Here is a 22003-nt window from a genome sequence, read left to right as displayed (position 1 = left end):
TGGTCCAAGCACACCAAGATGGTCGTGAAGTGGGTACGACAAAACCTATTCCCCCTCAGGAGACTGAAAAGATTTGGCATGGGTCCTCAGATCCTCAAAAGGTTCTATAGCTGCACCATCGAGAGCATCCTGACTGGTTGCACCACTCCCTGGTATGGCAACTGCTCAGCCTCCGACCGCAAGGCATTACAGACAGTAGTGCGTACAGCCCAGTACATCACTGGGGCCAAGCAGCCTGCCATCCAGGAAATCTATACCAAGCGGTGTCAGAGGAAGGCCCTAAAAATTGTCAAAGACTCCAGCCACCCAAGTCATAGACAGTTCTCTCTGCTACCGCAAGGCAAACGGTACCGGAGTGCCAAGTCTAGGTCCAAGATGCTTCTAAACAGCTTCTACCCTCAAGCCATTAGACTCCTGAACATCTAGTCAAATGGCTACCCAGACTATTTGCATTGCCAATCCCCCTCCCCTCTCCACACCACTCTCTGTTGTCATTTGTGCATAGTCACTTTAATAACTCTACCTACATGTACATAAAACAAAATGCATGGTATTTTCAAATGCCAGGCATGTTACTAATCATGCCATTACTAAATTGGCTGGACATACTATAGAGCAAGTTAAAGTGTATAAATATTTGGGTGTGTGGGTTGATGATAAGCTGAGCTTCACTGTGCATGTACAGAACTTGATAAGGAAGCTCAAGCTGAAAATAGGTTTTTATTACCAGCATAAGGCTTGTTTTTCTCTGGAGGCCAGGAAGGAGCTGGTACGATGTACATTACTGGCAGTTTTAGATTTTAGTGATGTTATATATATGCAGGCCTCAGCCACTACCCCGAGAGCACTTTATTCCGTGTATCATGCAGCCCTCAGGTTCATTACAAATCAGAAACGTCTAATACAACATCGTGATCTCTACCTGGCTGTTGGCTGGTCGTCATTGACCTTGCGTAGGCTTAAACACTGGTATACACTGTTTTATAAGGCCATATTGGGTAAAATGCCATTTTATTGCTGTTCTTTTTTAGTCAGGTCGGTAAATAAATATCAATTATGGTCCCATTCTCATTTGCTTCTAACAGTACCAAAAATTAGAACAGGTCATGGTAGAAGTAGTTTAAGTTACTTAGCTCCGTGGTCCGGGAATTCTCTCCTGAACATTTTAAAATTTGATGATCTAGTTACGTTGGTGGAGTTTAAACACTTGATCGACGTATATCATATATATATATATATATATATGTACAGTATACAGTGGGGCAAAAAAGTATTTAGTCAGCCACCAATTGTGCAAGTTCTCCCTCTTAAAAAGATGAGAGAGGCCTGTAATTTTCATCATAGGTACACTTCAACTATGGTTGTGGTTGTGGTAGTGAGGTCTGGGGTCCTCTCATCATCCAAGAATTCAAAATCCAGAAAAGAGCCATTAAATTCTACAACCACCTAAAAGGAAGCGATTCCCAAACCTTCCATAACAAAGCCATCACCTACAGAGAGATGAACCTAGAGAAGAGTCCCCTAAGCAAGCTGGTCCTGGGGCTCTGTTCACAAACACAAACACACCCTACAGAGCCCCAGGACAACAGCACAATTAGACCCAACCAAATCATGAGAAAACAAAAAGATAATTACTTGACACATTGGAAAGAATTAACAAAAAAACAGAGCAAACTAGAATGCTATTTGGCCCAAAACAGAGAGAACACAGTGGCAGAATACCTGACCACTGACTGACCCAAACTTAAGGAAAGCTTCGACTATGTACAGGCTCAGTGAGCATAGCCTTGTAATTGAGAAAGGCCGCCGTAGGCAGACCTGGCTCTCAAGAGAAGATAGGTTATGTGCACACTGCTCACAAAATATGTGTATGTGTGTGTGTGAGAGAGAGAGAGAGAGAGAGAGAGAGAGAGAGAGAGAGAGAGAGAGAGAGAGAGACGGATGGACGGACGGACAGAGAGAGATTGCTCCGTCAGGTGTAGTGGAAGTGAAACAGAAGGTGTGACATCACAGTGAGAAGACTCCAGCCAAGGTGTTGAAGACTTCTTAATAAGCACAGGTGCTGCCAGCACTCTAATAACACCTGATGCTACTACAAGAGGGAAATAACCATGTCTATATCCTAAATGACACCCTATTCCCTATGTAGTGCACTACTACTATGTAGTGCACTACTCCCAGATCATAGATATCCTAAATTACTAGAAGGGTTTATTATAATTATCAGATTGTACTAATGCCATGCACCTTTGAGGGGACATGAACTATCCCTTCATCCTAAATGACACCCTATTCCCTATGTAGTGCACTACTACTATGTAGTGCACTACTCCTATAACACCCTATTCCCTATGTAGTGCTCTACTGTAATAACACCTTTTGCTACTGTAACGGGACATGTCACCCAATCCCTATGTAGCATTAAGACCTATCTGAGAACAGGTGCTACCAGCTAACCAATCAATTAACACTAATAGCTATATTGATGACACCCTTTTCCCTATGTAGGGCACTACTTTTGACCTGGAAGCAAATAAGGGCCTTTTTTACAGGCTTGGTAGGTTGTATAAAAAGTGAGATATGGTAAGGTCTGGTAGGTTGTATAAAAAGTGAGATATGGTAAGGTCTGGTAGGTTGTATAAAAAGTGAGATATGGTAAGGTCTGGTAGGTTGTATAAAAAGTGAGATATGGTAAGGTCTGGTAGGTTGTATAAAAAGTGAGATATGGTAAGGTCTGGTAGGTTGTATAAAAAGTGAGATATGGTAAGGTCTGGTAGGTTGTATAAAAAGTGAGATATGGTAAGGTCTGGTAGGTTGTATAAAAAGTGATATATGGTAAGGTCTGGTAGGTTGTATAAAAAGTGAGATATGGTAAGGTCTGGTAGGTTGTATAAAAAGTGAGATATGGTAAGGTCTGGTAGGTTGTATAAAAAGTGAGATATGGTAAGGTCTGGTAGGTTGTATAAAAAGTGAGATATGGTAAGGTCTGGTATGTTGTATAAAAAGTGAGATATGGTAAGGTCTGGTAGGTTGTATAAAAAGTGAGATATGGTAAGGTCTGGTAGGTTGTATAAAAAGTGAGATATGGTAAGGTCTGGTATGTTGTATAAAAAGTGAGATATGATAAGGTCTGGTAGGTTGTATAAAAAGTGAGATATGGTAAGGTCTGGTAGGTTGTATAAAAAGTGAGATATGGTAAGGTCTGGTATGTTGTATAAAAAGTGAGATATGGTAAGGTCTGGTAGGTTGTATAAAAAGTGAGATATGGTAAGGTCTGGTATGTTGTATAAAAAGTGAGATATGGTAAGGTCTGGTAGGTTGTATAAAAAGTGAGATATGGTAAGGTCTGGTATGTTGTATAAAAAGTGAGATATGATAAGGTCTGGTAGGTTGTATAAAAAGTGAGATATGGTAAGGTCTGGTATGTTGTATAAAAAGTGAGATATGGTAAGGTCTGGTAGGTTGTATAAAAAGTGAGATATGATAAGGTCTGGTAGGTTGTATAAAAAGTGAGATATGGTAAGGTCTGGTATGTTGTATAAAAAGTGAGATATGGTAAGGTCTGGTAGGTTGTATAAAAAGTGAGATATGATAAGGTCTGGTAGGTTGTATAAAAAGTGAGATATGGTAAGGTCTGGTAGGTTGTATAAAAAGTGAGATATGGTAAGGTCTGGTAGGTTGTATAAAAAGTGAGATATGGTAAGGTCTGGTAGGTTGTATAAAAAGTGATATATGGTAAGGTCTGGTAGGTTGTATAAAAAGTGAGATATGGTAAGGTCTGGTAGGTTGTATAAAAAGTGAGATATGGTAAGGTCTGGTAGGTTGTATAAAAAGTGAGATATGGTAAGGTCTGGTAGGTTGTATAAAAAGTGAGATATGGTAAGGTCTGGTATGTTGTATAAAAAGTGAGATATGGTAAGGTCTGGTAGGTTGTATAAAAAGTGAGATATGGTAAGGTCTGGTAGGTTGTATAAAAAGTGAGATATGGTAAGGTCTGGTATGTTGTATAAAAAGTGAGATATGATAAGGTCTGGTAGGTTGTATAAAAAGTGAGATATGGTAAGGTCTGGTAGGTTGTATAAAAAGTGAGATATGGTAAGGTCTGGTATGTTGTATAAAAAGTGAGATATGGTAAGGTCTGGTAGGTTGTATAAAAAGTGAGATATGGTAAGGTCTGGTATGTTGTATAAAAAGTGAGATATGGTAAGGTCTGGTAGGTTGTATAAAAAGTGAGATATGGTAAGGTCTGGTATGTTGTATAAAAAGTGAGATATGATAAGGTCTGGTAGGTTGTATAAAAAGTGAGATATGATAAGGTCTGGTAGGTTGTATAAAAAGTGAGATGTGATAAGGTCTGGTAGGTTGTATAAAAAGTGAGATATGGTAAGGTCTGGTAGGTTGTATAAAAAGTGAGATATGGTAAGGTCTGGTAGGTTGTATAAAAAGTGAGATATGATAAGGTCTGGTAGGTTGTATAAAAAGTGAGATATGGTAAGGTCTGGTAGGTTGTATAAAAAGTGAGATATGATAAGGTCTGGTAGGTTGTATAAAAAGTGAGATATGATAAGGTCTGGTAGGTTGTATAAAAAGTGAGATATGGTAAGGTCTGGTATGTTGTATAAAAAGTGAGATATGGTAAGGTCTGGTAGGTTGTATAAAAAGTGAGATATGGTAAGGTCTGGTAGGTTGTATAAAAAGTGAGATATGGTAAGGTCTGGTAGGTTGTATAAAAAGTGATATATGGTAAGGTCTGGTACGTTGTATAAAAAGTGAGATATGGTAAGGTCTGGTAGGTTGTATAAAAAGTGAGATATGGTAAGGTCTGGTAGGTTGTATAAAAAGTGAGATATGATAAGGTCTGGTAGGTTGTATAAAAAGTGAGATATGGTAAGGTCTGGTATGTTGTATAAAAAGTGAGATATGGTAAGGTCTGGTAGGTTGTATAAAAAGTGAGATATGGTAAGGTCTGGTAGGTTGTATAAAAAGTGAGATATGGTAAGGTCTGGTATGTTGTATAAAAAGTGAGATATGGTAAGGTCTGGTATGTTGTATAAAAAGTGAGATATGGTAAGGTCTGGTAGGTTGTATAAAAAGTGAGATATGGTAAGGTCTGGTAGGTTGTATAAATTAACAGGATGAAGACAAATGTTTAAAATACAACAGTAGTTACAAATCTATTGTGACACACCTCACCACACACACACTTCAGTTGTACTTGAAACAGTGAGAACAAGGGGATGTGGCTTTGATAGGATTGAATAAGGAGTTTATTCAGGCCACTGCAGATTTATGGTCTTCACATCAGATGCTTTATGAAGCCAATAATAACCCAACCGGATGCAGACAGAAATGTCCGTCCACGTTTGATTCAGAGTAGCAGGTCAATAATACTATTCCATAGTGAACCTCTTACCCTGTTTTCAAAGCTCAGCTTTCACCACTCCAGTATGAAATGGAACATCTCTCTTTAATGCAAAGCCATGGATCGATGAGTGATTTGTTGAACGTAGCAGCGAGCGGGCGCTTCAAGGTCGTGTTGTGCGTTTCAGTACTCTCTCACCCCACCTCTCCCGCTCACTTTACTGTGTGACAGCGTTATTTGAAGGCCTCCCATTTACTCAAACGTGGACGGACATTTCTGTCTGCATCCGGTTCGGTTATTATTGGCTTCATAAAGCATTTGATGTGAAGACAATAAATCTGCAGTGGCCTGAATAAACTCCTTATTCAATCATATCAAAGCCACATCCCCTTGTTCTCACTGTTTCAAATACAACTGAAGTGTGTGTTTGTGTGGACAGTGTGTGTGTGTGTGTTTGTGTGGACAGTGTGTGTGTTTGTGTGGACAGTGTGTGTGTTTGAGTGATTGACTATCTGTATGCAGTGTACCTCGACACCTGCAAAACTCCCGACTTGAAGTCAGTGGTTTCTCGGTCCTCGTTTCACCTATAAAAAGGAAAAGTAGGCCTCGTCCCTCAACCTTACAGCTCCCTCAGTGCTCTCTCTAAACCAAGGCCTCAGCCTAGACCTCTACCCGTATTCATAAAGCTTAGAGCAAGAGTGCTGATCTACGATCTGTTTGCCTTTTAGAGCACAATCATTAAGATTACATGGAAAGGTGGAGACCTGATCCTAGATCAGCACTAGCATCTGAAATGTGAACTGGCCCCTTATAGAAGTGCTGGCAGCCAGATGGTACACCCAGTATTGACAAAATATGACCACAACATGTTGATACTCTGAAACATCTTTATTTAAAAGGATTTACAACAAACTGGCACCACTGTGTTAAGTTAAAGGGCTTTCTTTTTCTTTCGGCACAACTTTCATTTTTGTACATAAGATGCAGACACAAAAATGTGTCACTCGGTCCACTCAAAAATAAAATGTATACACTAATATTAGCTAAAAAAAATAAAATGGTTGTTGAATGTATTGAGATCAACATCCATCATAAAAGCAGAGAATAAGAAATAAAATGAGGTTACCTTTAGACCGGATCTAAGGTCAGTTGTTTCCCTCTCTAATACTAAAGGATAACATCTGTGATTGGTGTCGTAGCTGAATCAGAATTAGTTAGGTAACATTGATGAATATGTTTTAATTTACTTTCAGAATATGCTTATGTGAGATAGTCACTTGGGGCCCAGAGAGGGGAGAGGTCAGGATTGTCTTCATTTTTGAATGTGTCTAACTATTCCTAAACCATGTGAAGGGCTCCACCATCTCCAGTCACTCCCTCCTTTTCCCATTGGGGGGAGGAGTACAGCAGTGTCTGGAACCATTGTATTACCCCTCTGATGTTGCCCTTCTCTTGACCTAGTATATGACCTAGAGGCTCACTCTCCTCCGTGAGCTTGTCCAGGAGGGGGGTGTATTTGAGATGGGAGTATCTATAATTGACAATAGATATATGCCATTGGATGAGGTAATGTTTTGGTACTAGGAAGTACCAAGAACGAGAAGTAGAACCTTGTCTAAGAGACCAAACTGATAATTTATAGCTAATGCTATCTGGCTATGGGATACTCCTTTTTGTAAGTAAAAGGCCCTTTGTGGAGTTCTTATGATCTGTGGTTTATCATGTCGACTAGGGGGGGGTGGATCTTTGCTATAAAAGATCTGTTGCCATTATGTTGACACTCAGAGAATTCATTTATAGACACTGAATTGATCTGAGAGTCACAGGGCTATGGTGAAGCTCATATTATTAAAATATGACATTTAAGTATAACTCTGACTGGTGTGTGGTTTGTAACTCTCATCATTTAGTAATAGAGGAAATTACCACGACATTGGATAAACTGATCCTAGATTTGTACTAAAGTGTAACTTCTGCCTGGTGGTAACAACCAATCCAAGCCTTCCACCACTGAAACCTGTCCCAATCCAAACCCAAAATAAAAATGCTCACACCACCTGAAAAAACCATATCAAAGCTTAGAAAAAATAAATTTGAATCATATCAAGTATGGAAATGGATTAACCTAAAATCTTCAATCCCAAAAACCCTAGTTCCGCCAACAAATCTTATAGAAGGTGTGCATGACTAGAAACTGAATAAAACAACAAATCTTAAAGCTACTATTCCGCCTGCGTTTTGGGGCTCAAACAATGTCCTTGAGAGGGTATGGAGGATAACATGGAAAACTTCTAAATCCTCCTGAAATACTTTTAAGCCGTATTAGCCTTCTTGGATTTTCCAAACCCTTTCATCTATGAAAGCCAAATAAATAATCCAACACAGAACACGCTACAAGGGTAGCGGAGCAACGATTCCCAAATCTATTGAAATTAATTATAGAACAGATATGCGGTCTGTGTTTTTCAGCACGCGTCAACATTTCTGACTGCAAAAGATGGACAGAACTTTGAACGAACTTTGCACCCATTTGAACAATGTAGCTCACTTCATTTCTCCAAGACCAAAATCCACTATTTAAAAAACACAGCTTTCATAGTTTCCACTCAATGCTTTTTTTGGGCAGATATCTAAAAAGGCACACATCTAAATGATAGGTTTTGTATACCAGGTTTTCCAAGGCCCAAATTAGTTGTTTTTCCTATTACAATAGAACAAAACATGGACCTACAGTGAGTCCTGATCCAAATGTTTCAGAACCACTGTTTTATGTATAGTCAGATGGCAGTGTATGAGCCTAGTGAACATTGTCCTTGGGGTTGGTTAGTTAGGACTATCCCGTGTCTGAACTACACCTATCCTGTTCTATTAGATTGAGTGGAGACCTTGGAGTACACTATTCCTCTCCTGTCTAAATAAATGACGAATGGAATAACAAATATAAACCTTATGACTCCTATGCCATGTCCGGTCTGTTAGATTTCATCTAAACCTTGTGAACGACACCATTTATTTCCTGTTAGATTGAATCAGGAGTCAGTCATTATTACGGGATGACGACCCCTTAAGACAACAGATCTCAGTGCCTGAACACCATTTGTTTCCTGTCTACATAATGAATCTGTAATAAAACCTTGTTTGTTTATTACTACACCGTGTCTGTTAGATTGAGTCAACTGCTTCTTTCTGCTATTTTCCAGGAGCCAGTTCAGTCATTAGTCGCCATAGAAGCCATAGTGACATTTAACGATGTTCTAGAACTACTCTGTAATGGTGATCTAACTGGGATGGACATGGTAAACTGTGTCATTTAGGATTAACGCATGTTTCACTTCTCGTCCCCCTTTTCTTTGCTACATTCATTCCTTCTCCCCTAATTGGAACAAGAATGATTACAAAACAAGATGTAGAGGAGGAGATATAGAAGAGTGGATGTAGACGAGAGTAGCGAGAGAGGAAGGAGAGGAGATGGTGTGTGTGTGTGTGTGTGTGGGGGGGGGGGGGGGGGGGGGGGGGTTAGGCAGTGGTGCTCACTCCTGCTACAGCTGGTGTGTGTTGTTGTGATGTTGGTGATGCGGTGCTGTTCAGGGCTTTTCCTCGGTGTCTCTGACCCCCTCTCCTCCTGCCTCCACCTCCTGACTTGGGCTGGAGGAGAACAGTCACAACAAAACAAGTGTTACTAAATGTTAAGCCAAGCACACAATTTATGACCACCTCTAACTTTTTTTTACTTAAAAAAAAAGAGAAATTCTTCTTTTTTTTATTACACAACATTAGTTCAGGCTTAAACATCAATTTAATGTTTTCATTCAAGTAAATAACCTTTTCAGTACTTTTAGAAGTCAAAGTTCATGCTGCACAGGAAAACACTCTTTAGTGTTGGGATAAATGGAAGTCATGGCAGTACTTCTTTAGGACAAACTGGTGTTTCCTTCCCTCGTTCCGTTTACCTGGTTCTCTTTGTTGCCGTCTTTACATAGCGTCTCCTCCTCCCCCACTGTCTGACGCAGACAGACAACCAGACAGACGAGGGAGAGAGAGTGAAGGAGAAGGAAAGAGTGACGGATGGGGAAAGTGTTAAGGAGGGGACGGGGAGACAAGTTTAATGGACGGAGGTCAGGAAAGATGAGAGGAACGAGTGATGGGGCCGACGATAATGGAGGAGAGGAGTGAACGAAAGTGGGATGAGGAGGAAAAAAGATGTACCGGTAAGTGGAATGAAAATTGAGAGCGGCAGAGAGGGATATTGGCAGACGAGTGTGAGGGTCAAGGAAAGGGAGGACTTTTTGAAAAGAGGGATTGTGAAAGACCGGGTGATGAACAATCATAAAAGCGCAGGATAAAGAAAGAGTGAAACGAGATGGAGGGGCATCGGAAGAGAGATTAGCCAGCATATTGGAAAAGAGAAAGCTGCTGGTACGACACACACACCAACCTGTCCAACTTTTAGAGTACAATACGCACACAGCATATTTTAGAGTACCATACGCATGCGCCAAATTGGGGTTACCCCGCCCGCTGTTTGTGAGTCTGATCGCAAGTATAGAATTGTACCACATCAGGTCTATAAAAAGTTTGGAATACTCTTGACAGCATTCCATTTACACACATGGTAAAAGTCACTAACAATATCTGATTAGAAAGAACACAAAAGGACCATTATTCTTGGAGTCATTTTATTAAACAAATAACAAGTTGTTTAGGTACAAAATTTACAAATGTCTCATCCACAATAAAAAAAAATGACTGATATGAAAAATGTTTGAAGCAGAGCATGAAATAAACATGTTCTCCATAATAAAAACGGAAACGCTATGATAGGAAACAGCGAGTGAGAACAAATCTGTTCAGGAAGTCATTTCCTAGACAGATTTGCCTGGTAGCTAGCAGATTTAGCCTTACGCAGCAGGGCATCAGGGTAGACTTCTCTGTGGCAAACAGTTCTTCTGGCAATCATTGAAACCTTCTTGGTAACAATGGCACTCAGCATGTCTGTGGGGGCTGTGCATGTCTGTGGGTGGGGTTATATCTTTCCTGTCTGGCCTTGTCCGGGGGTGTCATCGGATGGGGCCACAGTGTCTCCTGACCCCTCCCGTCTCAGCTGCCAGTATTTATGCTGCAGTAGTTTATGTGTCGGAGGGCTAGGGTCAGTTTGTTATATCTGGAGTACTTCTGTCTTATCGGGTGTCCTGTGTGAATTTAAGTATGCTCTCTTTCTTTCTCTCGGAGGACCTGAGCCCTAGGACCATGCCTCAGGACTACCTGGCATGATGACTCCTTGCTGTCCCCAGTCCACCTGGCCGGGCTGCTGCTCCAGTTTCAATTGTTCTGCCTGCAGCTATGGAATCCTGACCTGTTCACCGGACGTGCTACCTGTCCCAGACCTGCTGTTTTCAACTATCTAGAGACAGCAGGAGCGGTAGAGAGACTCTTAATGATCGGCTATGAAAAGACAACTGACATTTACTCCTGAGGTGCTGACTTGCTGCACCCTCTACAACCACTGTGATTATTATTATTTGACCATGCTGGTCATTTATGAAAATCTTGGCCATGTTCTGTTATAATCTCCACCCGGCACAGCCAGAAGAGGACTGGCCACCCCTCATAGCCTGGTACCTCTAGGTTTCTTCCTAGGTTCTGGCCTTTCTAGGGACTTTTTCCTAGCCACCGTGCTTCTACACCTGCGTTGCTTGGTCTTTCAATCACCCACGTGGGTATAACCAATCAGGAGATGGCACGTGGGTACCTGCTTCTATAAACCAATGAGGAGATGGGAGAGGCAGGACTTGAAGCGTGATCTGCATCAGAAATAGAAAGGAGTTCTATTTTAGCCCTTGGTAACACAGACGCTTGTTGATGAGGGCGAGCAGTGTGGGTGTAATAACTGAATAACAGGCCTCCTTGCTCGCATACGCTTTTTCAGTTCTATAGGTTGAGGTCAGGGCTTTGTGATGGCTACTCCAATACCTTGACTTTGTTGTCCTTAAGCCATTTTGACACAACTTCGGAAGTATGCTTGTGGTCAATGTCCATTTGGAAGACCCATTTGCGACCAAGCTTTAACTTCCTGACTGAGGTCTTGAGATGTTGCTTCCAAGTATCCACATAATTGTCCTACCTCGTGATGCCATCTATTTTCTGAAGTGCACCAGGCCATCTTTTAGCAAAGCACCCTCACCACATGATGCTGCCACCGGTTTGGATGGTGTTCTTCGGCTTGCGAGCGTCCCCCTTTTTCCTACAATCATAACAATGGTCATTATGGCCAAACAGTTCTATTTTTGTTTCATCAGACCAGAGGACATTTCTCCAAAAAGTACGATCTTTGTCCCCATGTGCAGTTGCAAACCGTAGTCTGGCTTTTTTTAATGGTGGTTTTGGAGCAGTGGCTTCTTCCTTGCTGAGTGGACTATCAGGTTATGTTGATATTGGACTTGTTTTACTGTGGATATCGATACTTTTGTACCTGTTTCCTCCAGCATCTTCACAAGGTCCTTTGCTGTTGTTCTGGGATTGATTTGCACTTTTATCTCTAGGAGACAGAACACTTCTCCATCCTGAGCGGTATGACGGCTGCGTGGTCCCATGGTGTTTATACTTGCGTACTATTGTTTGTACAGATGAACGTGGTACCTTCAGTTTGGAAATTGCTCCCAAGGATGAACCAGACTTGTGGAGGTCTACAACAAAAAACATTGAGGTCTTGGCTGATTTCTTTTGATTTTCCAATGACGTCAAGCAAAGAGGCATTGAGTTTGAAGGTAGGCCTTGAAATACATCCACAGATTTGACTCAAATGATGTCAATTAGCCTATCAGAAGCTTTTAAAGCCATGACATCATTTTCTGGAATTTTCCAAGCTGTTTAAAGACACAGTCAACTTAGTGTATGTAAACTTCTGACCCACTGGAATTGTGATACAGTGAATTAAAAGTGAAACAATCTGTCTGTAAACAGTTGTTGGATGAATTGTGTCATGCAAAGTAGATGTTAACAAACTATAGTTTTGGCAAGTCAGTTAGGATAAGACATTTGTGGAGTGGTTGAAAAATAAGTTAATGACTCCAACCTAAGTGTATGTAAACTTCTGACTTCAACTGTACACCCAATAACGATGTATTAATCTCCACGTCCGTTGACACAAACTCCGTACATGTCTGTGTGTTGCAGTTCGAGAATCGGGATGTTAGATTTACTCAGAGGATGTATTTTTATTTCAAATTTAAAAAATAAAATTCAGGCCACATTCATTTCTGTGTACTATTAACTCAGATCTCTTACATGGACAGAGAATGCTGTATGTTGGCAGGTCTGCACACACACACACCATTCAGTCACTCAACACACAATGCAGAGTTTAACTTTCCTCCTACCCTTCTAGCAAGTCATTTTTTGACCTCTTACTTCAGGATGTTCTCTAACACCCTCCCTTAGTTAGAAATAGTTTGTGTAGAACAGATGATTGTCTGTCATGTAGAATTGGGAATCATGTCAGCTCTACTCATTACATCTCTGTCCAAGACCCTCCCTCCTCCAGGTGTTGTTTCTAAGCCTCGGCCTCCCAGTAGCTGAGCAGTAGCTGTCCTGTGTCGTGGCTGTACACAAGTGTTCTGTCTAAGCTCCTCCTTCATGTCTAATGCTGCATTCATAACCAAGTGGGAAGGCGTTAATTGCCAGTTGTGAAGTCATGAATACCAGTTGGATGCATTCACGTGCTTTGAACTTGTTGAGAAAGCCAATTGGCTAATGGCCAACAAGCTGCATCCACCATAATCTTGCTTGTAAACCAAGTCATATTAAAAAAACATATTCATAGATAAACTATTTTTATAAATAATGTTTTGCTGTTGCCTTTAACTGACAAAAATGCTGTTATAGGTAATTTCCTTAGTAAGTGACATCAGAGGTCAGGATGTGGGAGAAGTCAGAGCTCAGGGATGATAGAGGAGTTTCCCCACTAGTAATTACCAGTCCTATGTGGTAAATACCACCTTCCCTCTTGGTTATGAATGCAGGGTAGTCCCTTCCTTCACCAGTTGTTCAGTCTAAGCCCCTCCCTACCCCGGTAGCTCACCGGTAGCTGTCCTGCGCTGGGGCTGTCAGGCCGCGGTGCCGATCCTGCCTCCTCATTGGCTGACATGGTGCCCTTCTTAGTGGACTGCATCTTGGCCTGCTGGGCCTTGGTGACTGACTGGAGCAGCTGGAGAGACACACGTACAGGTGGAGTTAGTTAGGAGGTAGTCTGGGACGCTTTAGAATAAAGGTATAAGCCCTTCATAACACTTGACCCCACACACACACACACAACAAAGCTGGTGAAGAGACAGTGAGTTATTGTAACATTGTGAAATGTTTCTAAGGCGGTTTAATGCTCCATGACCTTTTATAAACGTATGACCATTCATAACCCCTTACAACTAGTTCTAACCCCATACCTTGGTGATGGTGCCCACAGCCTTGGTGCGTCCCTCTCTGAACACCAGTCTCTGGTCTGTGTGGAGGTACTCGGGGGTCTTAATGAATCTGAAGTGGACTGAGGCCTTGTCCCCGGTACGGAGACAGTCTCTGTTCATGGTCAGAATGGTGGCTGTCTGTCTGATGCTGCCACAGTGCACTGAGGGAGAGAAAGTCAGAAAAATAACTATTGACATACCAGTGGCATAGCAACTCTGGACAGGTCCCATTTTTGTGTGATTGTAGGAGAGACAAAGACCTAATATGAATATAGCTGAAACTTTAATGGTAAATTGAGCATCGCCACAGTATACAAGCAACCATGAACACACCCACACGTTTGAAAGCCGCTCACCCATAGCCTGGTATCGTGGGGATATGGTGGTGGGGTGGTGCAGGACCAGTATCTCAGCCATGAACTCCCAGGTAGCCTGAGGTGTTAGTCTGGGAGAGATCATCACCATCCCCTTCCTGATGGAGGAACGCTTGATCTGGAGGAGAAGAAAGAGGGAGAGGGGTGAAAAAGGGGCCAGGGGGGGAGAGGGGAAGAGGAGAGAAACATTGGGACAGACTGTCAGAAATGTGCTGATTGAGGATGTTTTTTCCCCTATGGGAGTCATCCATTAATGGATTATGGACAGAGAATTTTCTGGAGAAAAACAAACACAAAATGGTCCATCTTTTTACATCTGCAACTTATTTGAAAGTTGCTGACTTGAGCTGATCTTTCGACACAAAAGCAGACAATTTATGAATGCATGTACGACTTCATCTGTGTTATTGTGTGTCTGTGTGGTTGTAGCCTTATACAATCAGACGCGTAAAAACACACCTTTTTGAGCGCGAAGGAGGCGGTCTGTCCCCCCCGGACCTCTTTGACAGGCATCCTCTTGCGGTGGATAGATTTGACAGCGATGGAGAGGAAACTGCCCAGGGGGTCTGGGCCGAGCAGCAGCGTGTCATTCAGTCGTATCAATCCACGTAACGTAGTGCCGGACACTACTGTGCCCACACCCTGAGGAGAGATAGGAGACGTCAATACAACACAGCTTGTTAAATGATTAGTGTGTGTGTGGTGCTGATGGTTGTGTGTGTGGTGTGTACTAACCGGTACTGAGTAGGTGTCATCGATCTGGAACTCGGCAGGCTCATCTTCTCTATAGGAGGTTTTAGAAGACAGTAGGTTGAGGAACATCTTCAGAAGATCCATGTTATCTCCTGTTACATTGGAGACCTGGAAGATTGGACACATCCTAGGGGGAGAGACACAGAGAGAGAGAAGGGAGGGGGAGAAGAGAAAGGAAAGAGTGGAGGATTAAGACAACATACGTTACCCATAAATCAATTAAAATGTTATTGTTCACATACAAAAAAAATGAGCAGATGTTATTGCGGGTGAAGCGAAATGCTTGTGTTCCTAGCGCCAACAGTGCAGTAGTATGTAACAACTCACAACATTACACACAAACCTCAAAATAAAAGAATGGAATTAATAAATATTAGGATGAGCAATGTCAGAGTGGCATTGACAAGAATACAGTATATTAACATATGAAATGGGTACAACATCATGTAAACATTAACATGACCATTGATTCCATGTCTATGTGTATAGGGCAGCAGCCTCTAAGGTGCAGGGTTGAGTAACCGGGTGGTAGCCAGCTAGTGACAGTGACTAAGTTCAGGAAAGATCTTTTTGGCCTTCCTGTGACATCGGGTGCTGTAGGTGTCCTGAGAGCAGGCAGTGGTTCCCCGGTGACGCGTTGGGCAGACCACACCACTCTATAGAGAGCTCTGCGGTTGCAGGCAGTGCAGCTGTGAGGTTCTTAGGGGACAAGCCAAATTTCTTCAGCTTCCTATGTTTGAAGAGGTGCTGTTACGCTGCCTTCTCCACACTATCTGTGTGGGTGGACCATTTCAGATTGGCAGTGATGAGTACGCTAAGGAACCGAGGACAGAGAGCAGGGACAGTTTTTCACCTTCTCCAATGCGTTCCTGTTGATGTGGATGGGAGGAGTGCTCCCGGTCTCCTGAAGACCACGATCAGCTCCTTTGTTTTGTTGACGTTGAGGTGATTTATTCCTGTGTGCGTGATGTGCGGAGAACCCAGTATAGACAGGGACAGTATATCTGGAGAGCCATGATTCTGTGAAACAGAGTAATATACAGTCCCTGAGCTCATCTACTTTATTGTCCAGGGACTGAACATTAGCGAGTACTATACAGTCCCTGAGCTCATCTACTTTATTGTCCAGGGACTGAACATTAGCGAGTAACATACAGTCCCTGAGCTCATCTACTTTATTGTCCAGGGACTGAACATTAGCGAGTAACATACAGTCCCTGAGCTCATCTACTTTATTGTCCAGGGACTGAACATTAGCGAGTAACATACAGTCCCTGAGCTCATCTACTTTATTGTCCAGGGACTGAACATTAGCGAGTACTATACAGTCCCTGAGCTCATCTACTTTATTGTCCAGGGACTGAACATTAGCGAGTAACATACAGTCCCTGAGCTCATCTACTTTATTGTCCAGGGACTGAACATTAGCGAGTAACATACAGTCCCTGAGCTCATCTACTTTATTGTCCAGGGACTGAACATTAGCGAGTAACATACAGTCCCTGAGCTCATCTACTTTATTGTCCAGGGACTGAACATTAGCGAGTAACATACAGTCCCTGAGCTCATCTACTTTATTGTCCAGGGACTGAACATTAGCGAGTAATATACAGTCCCTGAGCTCATCTACTTTATTGTCCAGGGACTGAACATTAGCGAGTAACATACAGTCTCTGAGCTCATCTACTTTATTGTCCAGGGACTGAACATTAGCGAGTAACATACAGTCTCTGAGCTCATCTACTTTATTGTCCAGGGACTGAACATTAGCGAGTAATATACAGTCCCTGAGCTCATCTACTTTATTGTCCAGGGACTGAACATTAGCGAGTAACATACAGTCCCTGAGCTCATCTACTTCATTGTCCAGTGACTGAACATTAGCGAGTAACATACAGTCCCTGAGCTCATCTACTTTATTGTCCAGGGACTGAACATTAGCGAGTAATATACTCGGAATCGGTGGATGGTGTGCACGACTCTCGTGTTGGAATATAGAAGTCCACTCCAAACACCTCTTCTGCCCGGTGATGTTTTGGAGCAGCCTCTGGGATACATTCAGTTGCCTTGGGGGTTGCAAACAAAGGATGCAATTCAGAAAAGTCTAATTTCTGTTTGGGGTCGCTGGTGAGTTACCGCCGCTCTGATATCCAAAAGTTGTCTGGCTGTATGTAATAACACAAAAAACGTTCTGGGCCAATAACACACACACACCAACAAATATACTGCAAATTTGCTTAGGAGCTAGAAGCAGAGCTGCCATGCCTGTCGGCGCCATCTTACACACAAACTGTTCAGATGAATTGAGGAAAAGGACCAAAACCACCACAAGGAAACTGTGTTAATTCACTGGTATTTACCTCTCTGAGCTGAAGTTGGATGCAGTGACGATAACGTCATCTTTGTTTTGAACCAGTACGGGGATCTTTCTACATCCTGGGGACTTCAGTAACCTCTGTAACAGATGCAGTGTCTCTGGGAAATACACACACAATTATTAACACACATTGTGTGTGTTCATTTGTTAACCAAACAGACTAACGGGGAGGAACTGGTGTTTTCCAATAAAAAATAAAAAAAGAAGTTACATTTCACTACAATTATCATGTTTTAATGATTTGAACAGGGCCAGGTTCCACAGTCCATCTCTCACCTGCTAGGATGTTGGCTGGACACATGTCTATCTTGGTGACCACTACAAAGACTGGTACATTCAGGGCTAGAGCCAAACCTAGATGCTCCTTGGTCATCCCTACAATACCTGCATTACTGCCCACCTAGAGAGAGAGAGGAAAGGAAGGAGAGAGATGTAGAAGAGTGAACGAGAGAAAGAGGATGAGCAAAGTCACTGACACAGTAAATGTCTCTCACCATGAGCATACAGAAGTCTGGTAGGTGTCCGGTCATTCCAAACACAGTGGTTTTCAGGTACTTCTCGTGGCCGGCAAGATCTATGAAGGTGATGACCTTAGAGGACCTCTCACAGATCTTAGTCCAGTCCAGACTTCCCCCGTGATTATCTGGCTTATTCACCACCTAGGAGCAGAGACCGAGAGAGGTTGGTTTAAATCAGAGTGCTGGACAACACGCTAGGGTCAAAATGGACCAGGCTCTAAGTCAGCTTTGTTTACGTTTTGAATACTGCTGGTCCTGTCACTCTCCGTCTCCTGCCTATGTCATCCGTATCTAATTTAAATGTCCTTAGAGACTCCTAAGTCAACCCCAAGTCATTATCTTACATGTCCCTCCTGGTCAAAGCCCAGGATGTCGTTCCCCACACTGCTGGTCCTGCCGCTCTCCATCTCGTGTTTGTGTCGAAAGAGCTTCTGCCTGGCGAACCCCCTGCCGTTGTCCAGCTCCCCGTGGGTCAACACCCCCAGCAGGGTGCTCTTACCGGCATCCACGTTACCCACCACCGCCACCCTGTATGGGAAGGGGAGAGAGAAGTTAAAGGACAGAGAGCTGTTATGTGCAACACCAAATGTTGCAGAACACTGATCCTGAAAGCAAACCAACTTCTTCTCCCTCTGAGAAGACCTAATAATAAATTGACGAATGCCCCCCCCCGGCATCCCATTCTCCCTCTCTCGACTTGTCGGGCGGATGAGGTCGTTTTTAACCACCCCCCCCCCTCACCTCACTTCCAGGAAGTCCTCCTCTCCGACCCGTCGGCGGATGAGGTAGTCTCGTACTTTCCCCCCTGCGTCGCTACGTTCTCTCAGCAGGATCATGTCTGCCTCTATCTGCTCACACAGGGATTGAACCGTGGCCACTGACGCCTCCATGTCCCCCTCGTCCAGACCATAGTCACCTCCGTCTGATGAAGCAACGGGGGGGGGGGGGGGGGGGGGATAGGATGTAAGGAGATAGGAAGTCACACTAACCACACTGCCCATTACTCTGAGAACGCCCATGCTGTGGCTTTACCCAGACATAAGGCCTTAATTACAGGGTACTTGACTGCATTCCCAGTTTACATCAGGTAATGTAGCTATAGTAGTTCCATTAAAGTTTGGGCAAATTAAAGGAACAATGGAGCAGAAGCTGAGAAGGTGGAGGCTTGTCGTTTTGCCAAATGACCATTAAAGGGTTAAATCAGGATAAACAAGTTAGCTAGTGTTTCTCAGACTTAACTGGCTAAGGATGTTACATACGTACATACATACATATGCCTCGGTTCCCAATTCAAGTGTTTAAGATACAAGTACATCTCTCAGTGGACTCCAGACCGATACAAGTACATCGCTCAGCGGACTCCAGACTGATCCAAATGTAGCATGAATCGGTAAAGAAAAACCATTGAAACATTTGTTGTTGTTGCTTATAATACATTCTACCATCCGAAAATACCTCTTATATTGTGACAACTGATGCACCCCCTCTGTGTTGAACTGCATGTAGGTTCAACTAACCCCAGGCCAACTAACCCCAGGCCAAATAACCCCAGGCCAAATAACCCCAGGCCAAATAACCCCAGGCAATACGAGTAGCCTAGTCAACCTGCGCACGAGTAGCCTAGTCAACCTTTGATCTGGGACCAGCCTGACTGGTCCCAGATCTGTTTGTGTTTAAACAACTGACAAAAAGCACAACTGATCTGGGACATCAGGTCTGTGTTCTGTAAGGGGGTCAACATTGATCTGTGTTTATTGGAGATGTTTACACATGAGCACCATGTGTTCTGTTGTGTGGTTTAGGTATATGGCCCGAAAATAAAGGTAGGAAAGTAGGTTATCCCTTCTCACCTGAGCCCACTCCCACCACATAAATGGTCTCCCCACATCCTTCATCCATCCTCTCTCGGAGTTGCCGTAGTAACGAGTCATACTGTTCTCCTGTGGGGCTGACCAGAGTCAGCTAGGAAAGAGAGAAAATATATGTTTAGGTTCATTCACTGGTGTTATGGTTGTTTGATAATTGACAGAAACGTAGATAAGTGTTTACAACAAAATGTTATTGTAAACTGGACTCTGTGATACATCTAAATTTACAACGTAAATAAAAAAACATAACATTACAGTTTATGTCCAGTAGAGGACAGGGCAGAATAACACTACCAAAACAAAGTAAGAACAGCCAGACAGACAGCATTCAAATATTGAAGCAAGTAGCTAGAAGCTAGGCCTGGGTCGTTTGTTGACGTTACAATGACGTAGCCTAGTTTCTGGCAAGCCTGACCAAGTTGTAAATGTGCACATGCATGATGATTCATGCAATTATGAACATACTGATGTTTAATCCACACTTAATTATTTGAAATAAATTATATTTGCAAGATAAATATAAGTTTCAGGCCTGATTGGTGTCAGTTTTGCCCAAACTAACACGCCTGACTCCAATAATCAACTAATAATGGTCTTCAGTTTAGAATAAAACTAGTTTAAAATCAGCTGTGTTTGCTAGGGGTGGAGGAAAGTGTGACACCAAATCAGGCCCCCGAGGACTGGATGATCTGGTCAAATCATCCTTGGTTCTTTCGCCAACTGTTGTGTCTACACAGAGTGGCACCTATATACGTGTCATTCATTCACTATTGCATGTTTTGGTGGGTACTGGTCACTCGAAAATATACATGTCCGGTCATACTTCAACCATATTAAATGTCATTATAAAATTGTCATTTTCATTAAAAAAAATAGCAACATATTTTTGTTAAAGCTGATGTAAAATTGAAATCCACGCATGCATATGCCATGTAGCTAGCTTTAGCTGAGTCGAGAGCAGGGCCTACCTTGCTAGTAAAGTCTAAATGATCCTCGGACTCGCCGTTAACATTCTCTCCGTCTTCGAAGCACTCTGTCCCTGAAAGGTCATCCCCACAGTCCGGTGCGAATATAGAAACTGGTACTACTGATTCCTCTTTCGGTAATGTCCCCGGGCTTAGCCCTGGCTCTATTGCTGCCAACGACGCCATCTCCCCAAACCTTCAGAAAAAGTAATTAAATTGCAAACTGCTAGCATAACATTGCTAAGCTAACATTAGCTCACAAATCAAGCTTGCTACTGACACCAACATATTATGATGCAATGCATGCAACAATTGTGTACAGCAACTGCTTACGGTTTAAATTAGGCTAAAACGTTCCTTACGTAGCAATTCATGTTGTATTAGTAATGTTAAGTAAACATATAAATTCAACATACCAGAAGTAGCAGTGTACATAGAAGGTTTGCTTTAGGTAGCCTATATGAGTGTGGCCCGCCCCTATGTTAAATACAGAAACAGGATTGGCTACCCTCCGTTCTTGAACGTTGACAGGTGTTCAACACAGAATGGAATTATTTCACTGAAACAGAAAATCAATACATTTTTCTCTTAAGAGTTTTGACTCTCTTTCAATGTGTCATAGGCACACGTAATATAGTGTGTGCACGATTATAGAAACGCCTTACAGCAAATATTTGAATAAAGTATTAAAATACTGTATGGTAAGTAATGTGTGTAGTAACTATATTTACCACTAGATCGCAGTTTCATTGGTCAAAATACAGTGGATGGACACCTACATTGACTGTACTCGAAAGGATCAAATGAATCACTAAGATGTCCAGTTTTGTTGTGTAAGACTCAGAAACACCCTACTACAGGCTGGAAGGGAGAAGAATGAAACGAGAAAGAATGAAAAAAGAAAAGGGAAATAAATCAAATAGATAGAGCCCTCCACCCTGTTGAGAAATATGTCCCTAATGGCACCATATTCCCTACATAGTGCACTACTTTTGACCAGAGCTCTATGGGCCCTGTTAAAAAAACAAATGTGTACACTATATAGGGAATATGGTGCCATTTGGTACATTCTCTGGCAACTCACTCCAAATATATGTGACTATCTTCCAGTGGAGGCTGCTAAGGGGAGGATGGCTCATGTTAATGGCTGGAATAATGTCTGGAATGGTTTCCATGTGGTTGATACCATTCCATTGACTCCATTCCAGTCATTACTATGAGCAGTCCTACCCTCAGCAGCCTTCACTGCTTCCTTCTATTGCTTGGTTGGAAATGTAGGCTAGTGATATTATTGGCCCTGATTGGTCACCACTTTTACAACTCCTTCTCT

The 22003-nt window shown here is 42.5% G+C and overlaps 1 protein-coding gene across 3 annotated transcripts; it reads right to left on the bottom strand.

The window, feature by feature from the left end:
• Positions 1 to 6238: 6238 nt before the first annotated feature.
• LOC110485606 (GTP-binding protein 1) lies at positions 6239 to 21243 on the bottom strand. 3 transcript variants are annotated; one of them, XM_036949174.1, is made up of 15 exons: positions 21090 to 21243; positions 20677 to 20869; positions 19691 to 19802; positions 18582 to 18762; positions 18185 to 18368; positions 17817 to 17981; positions 17599 to 17722; positions 17306 to 17420; positions 14928 to 15072; positions 14652 to 14834; positions 14175 to 14310; positions 13801 to 13979; positions 13440 to 13565; positions 9313 to 9363; positions 6239 to 9007 (listed from the first exon to the last, which is right to left on the bottom strand). In XM_036949174.1, the coding sequence occupies exons 2-15, from the start codon at positions 20857 to 20859 to the stop codon at positions 8879 to 8881; spliced, it is 2013 nt and encodes a 670-aa protein (XP_036805069.1). In that variant the 5' UTR covers positions 20860 to 20869; positions 21090 to 21243; the 3' UTR covers positions 6239 to 8878. The 3 variants fall into 3 exon arrangements, with proteins under 3 accessions (XP_036805069.1, XP_036805070.1, XP_036805071.1); XM_036949175.1 differs by having other exon boundaries at positions 21007 to 21116; XM_036949176.1 differs by lacking the exon at positions 9313 to 9363.
• Between the last annotated feature and the right edge of the window lie 760 nt (positions 21244 to 22003).

Source organism: Oncorhynchus mykiss, chromosome 17 (assembly GCF_013265735.2).
Source record: "Oncorhynchus mykiss isolate Arlee chromosome 17, USDA_OmykA_1.1, whole genome shotgun sequence".
Classification (NCBI taxonomy): domain Eukaryota; kingdom Metazoa; phylum Chordata; class Actinopteri; order Salmoniformes; family Salmonidae; genus Oncorhynchus; species Oncorhynchus mykiss.
Note: the sequence above shows the minus strand (reverse complement) of the source record. Positions and strands in the feature narration are given on the sequence as shown.

What these genes read in the sequence shown, in the direction of transcription:
- LOC110485606 (XM_036949174.1), bottom strand. Translation starts at nt 20,859, where the DNA reads ATGGCGTCGTTGGCAGCAATAGAGCCAGGGCTAAGCCCGGGGACATTA. An exon ending in TCCAGCCAACATCCTAGCAG is followed by an intron (nt 17,421 to 17,598) that starts GTGAGAGATGGA and finishes TGTATTTCCCAG; the next exon opens with AGACACTGCATCTGTTACAG. An exon ending in ACGGCAACAAAGAGAACCAG is followed by an intron (nt 9,008 to 9,312) that starts GTAAACGGAACG and finishes GTTCTCCTCCAG; the next exon opens with CCCAAGTCAGGAGGTGGAGG.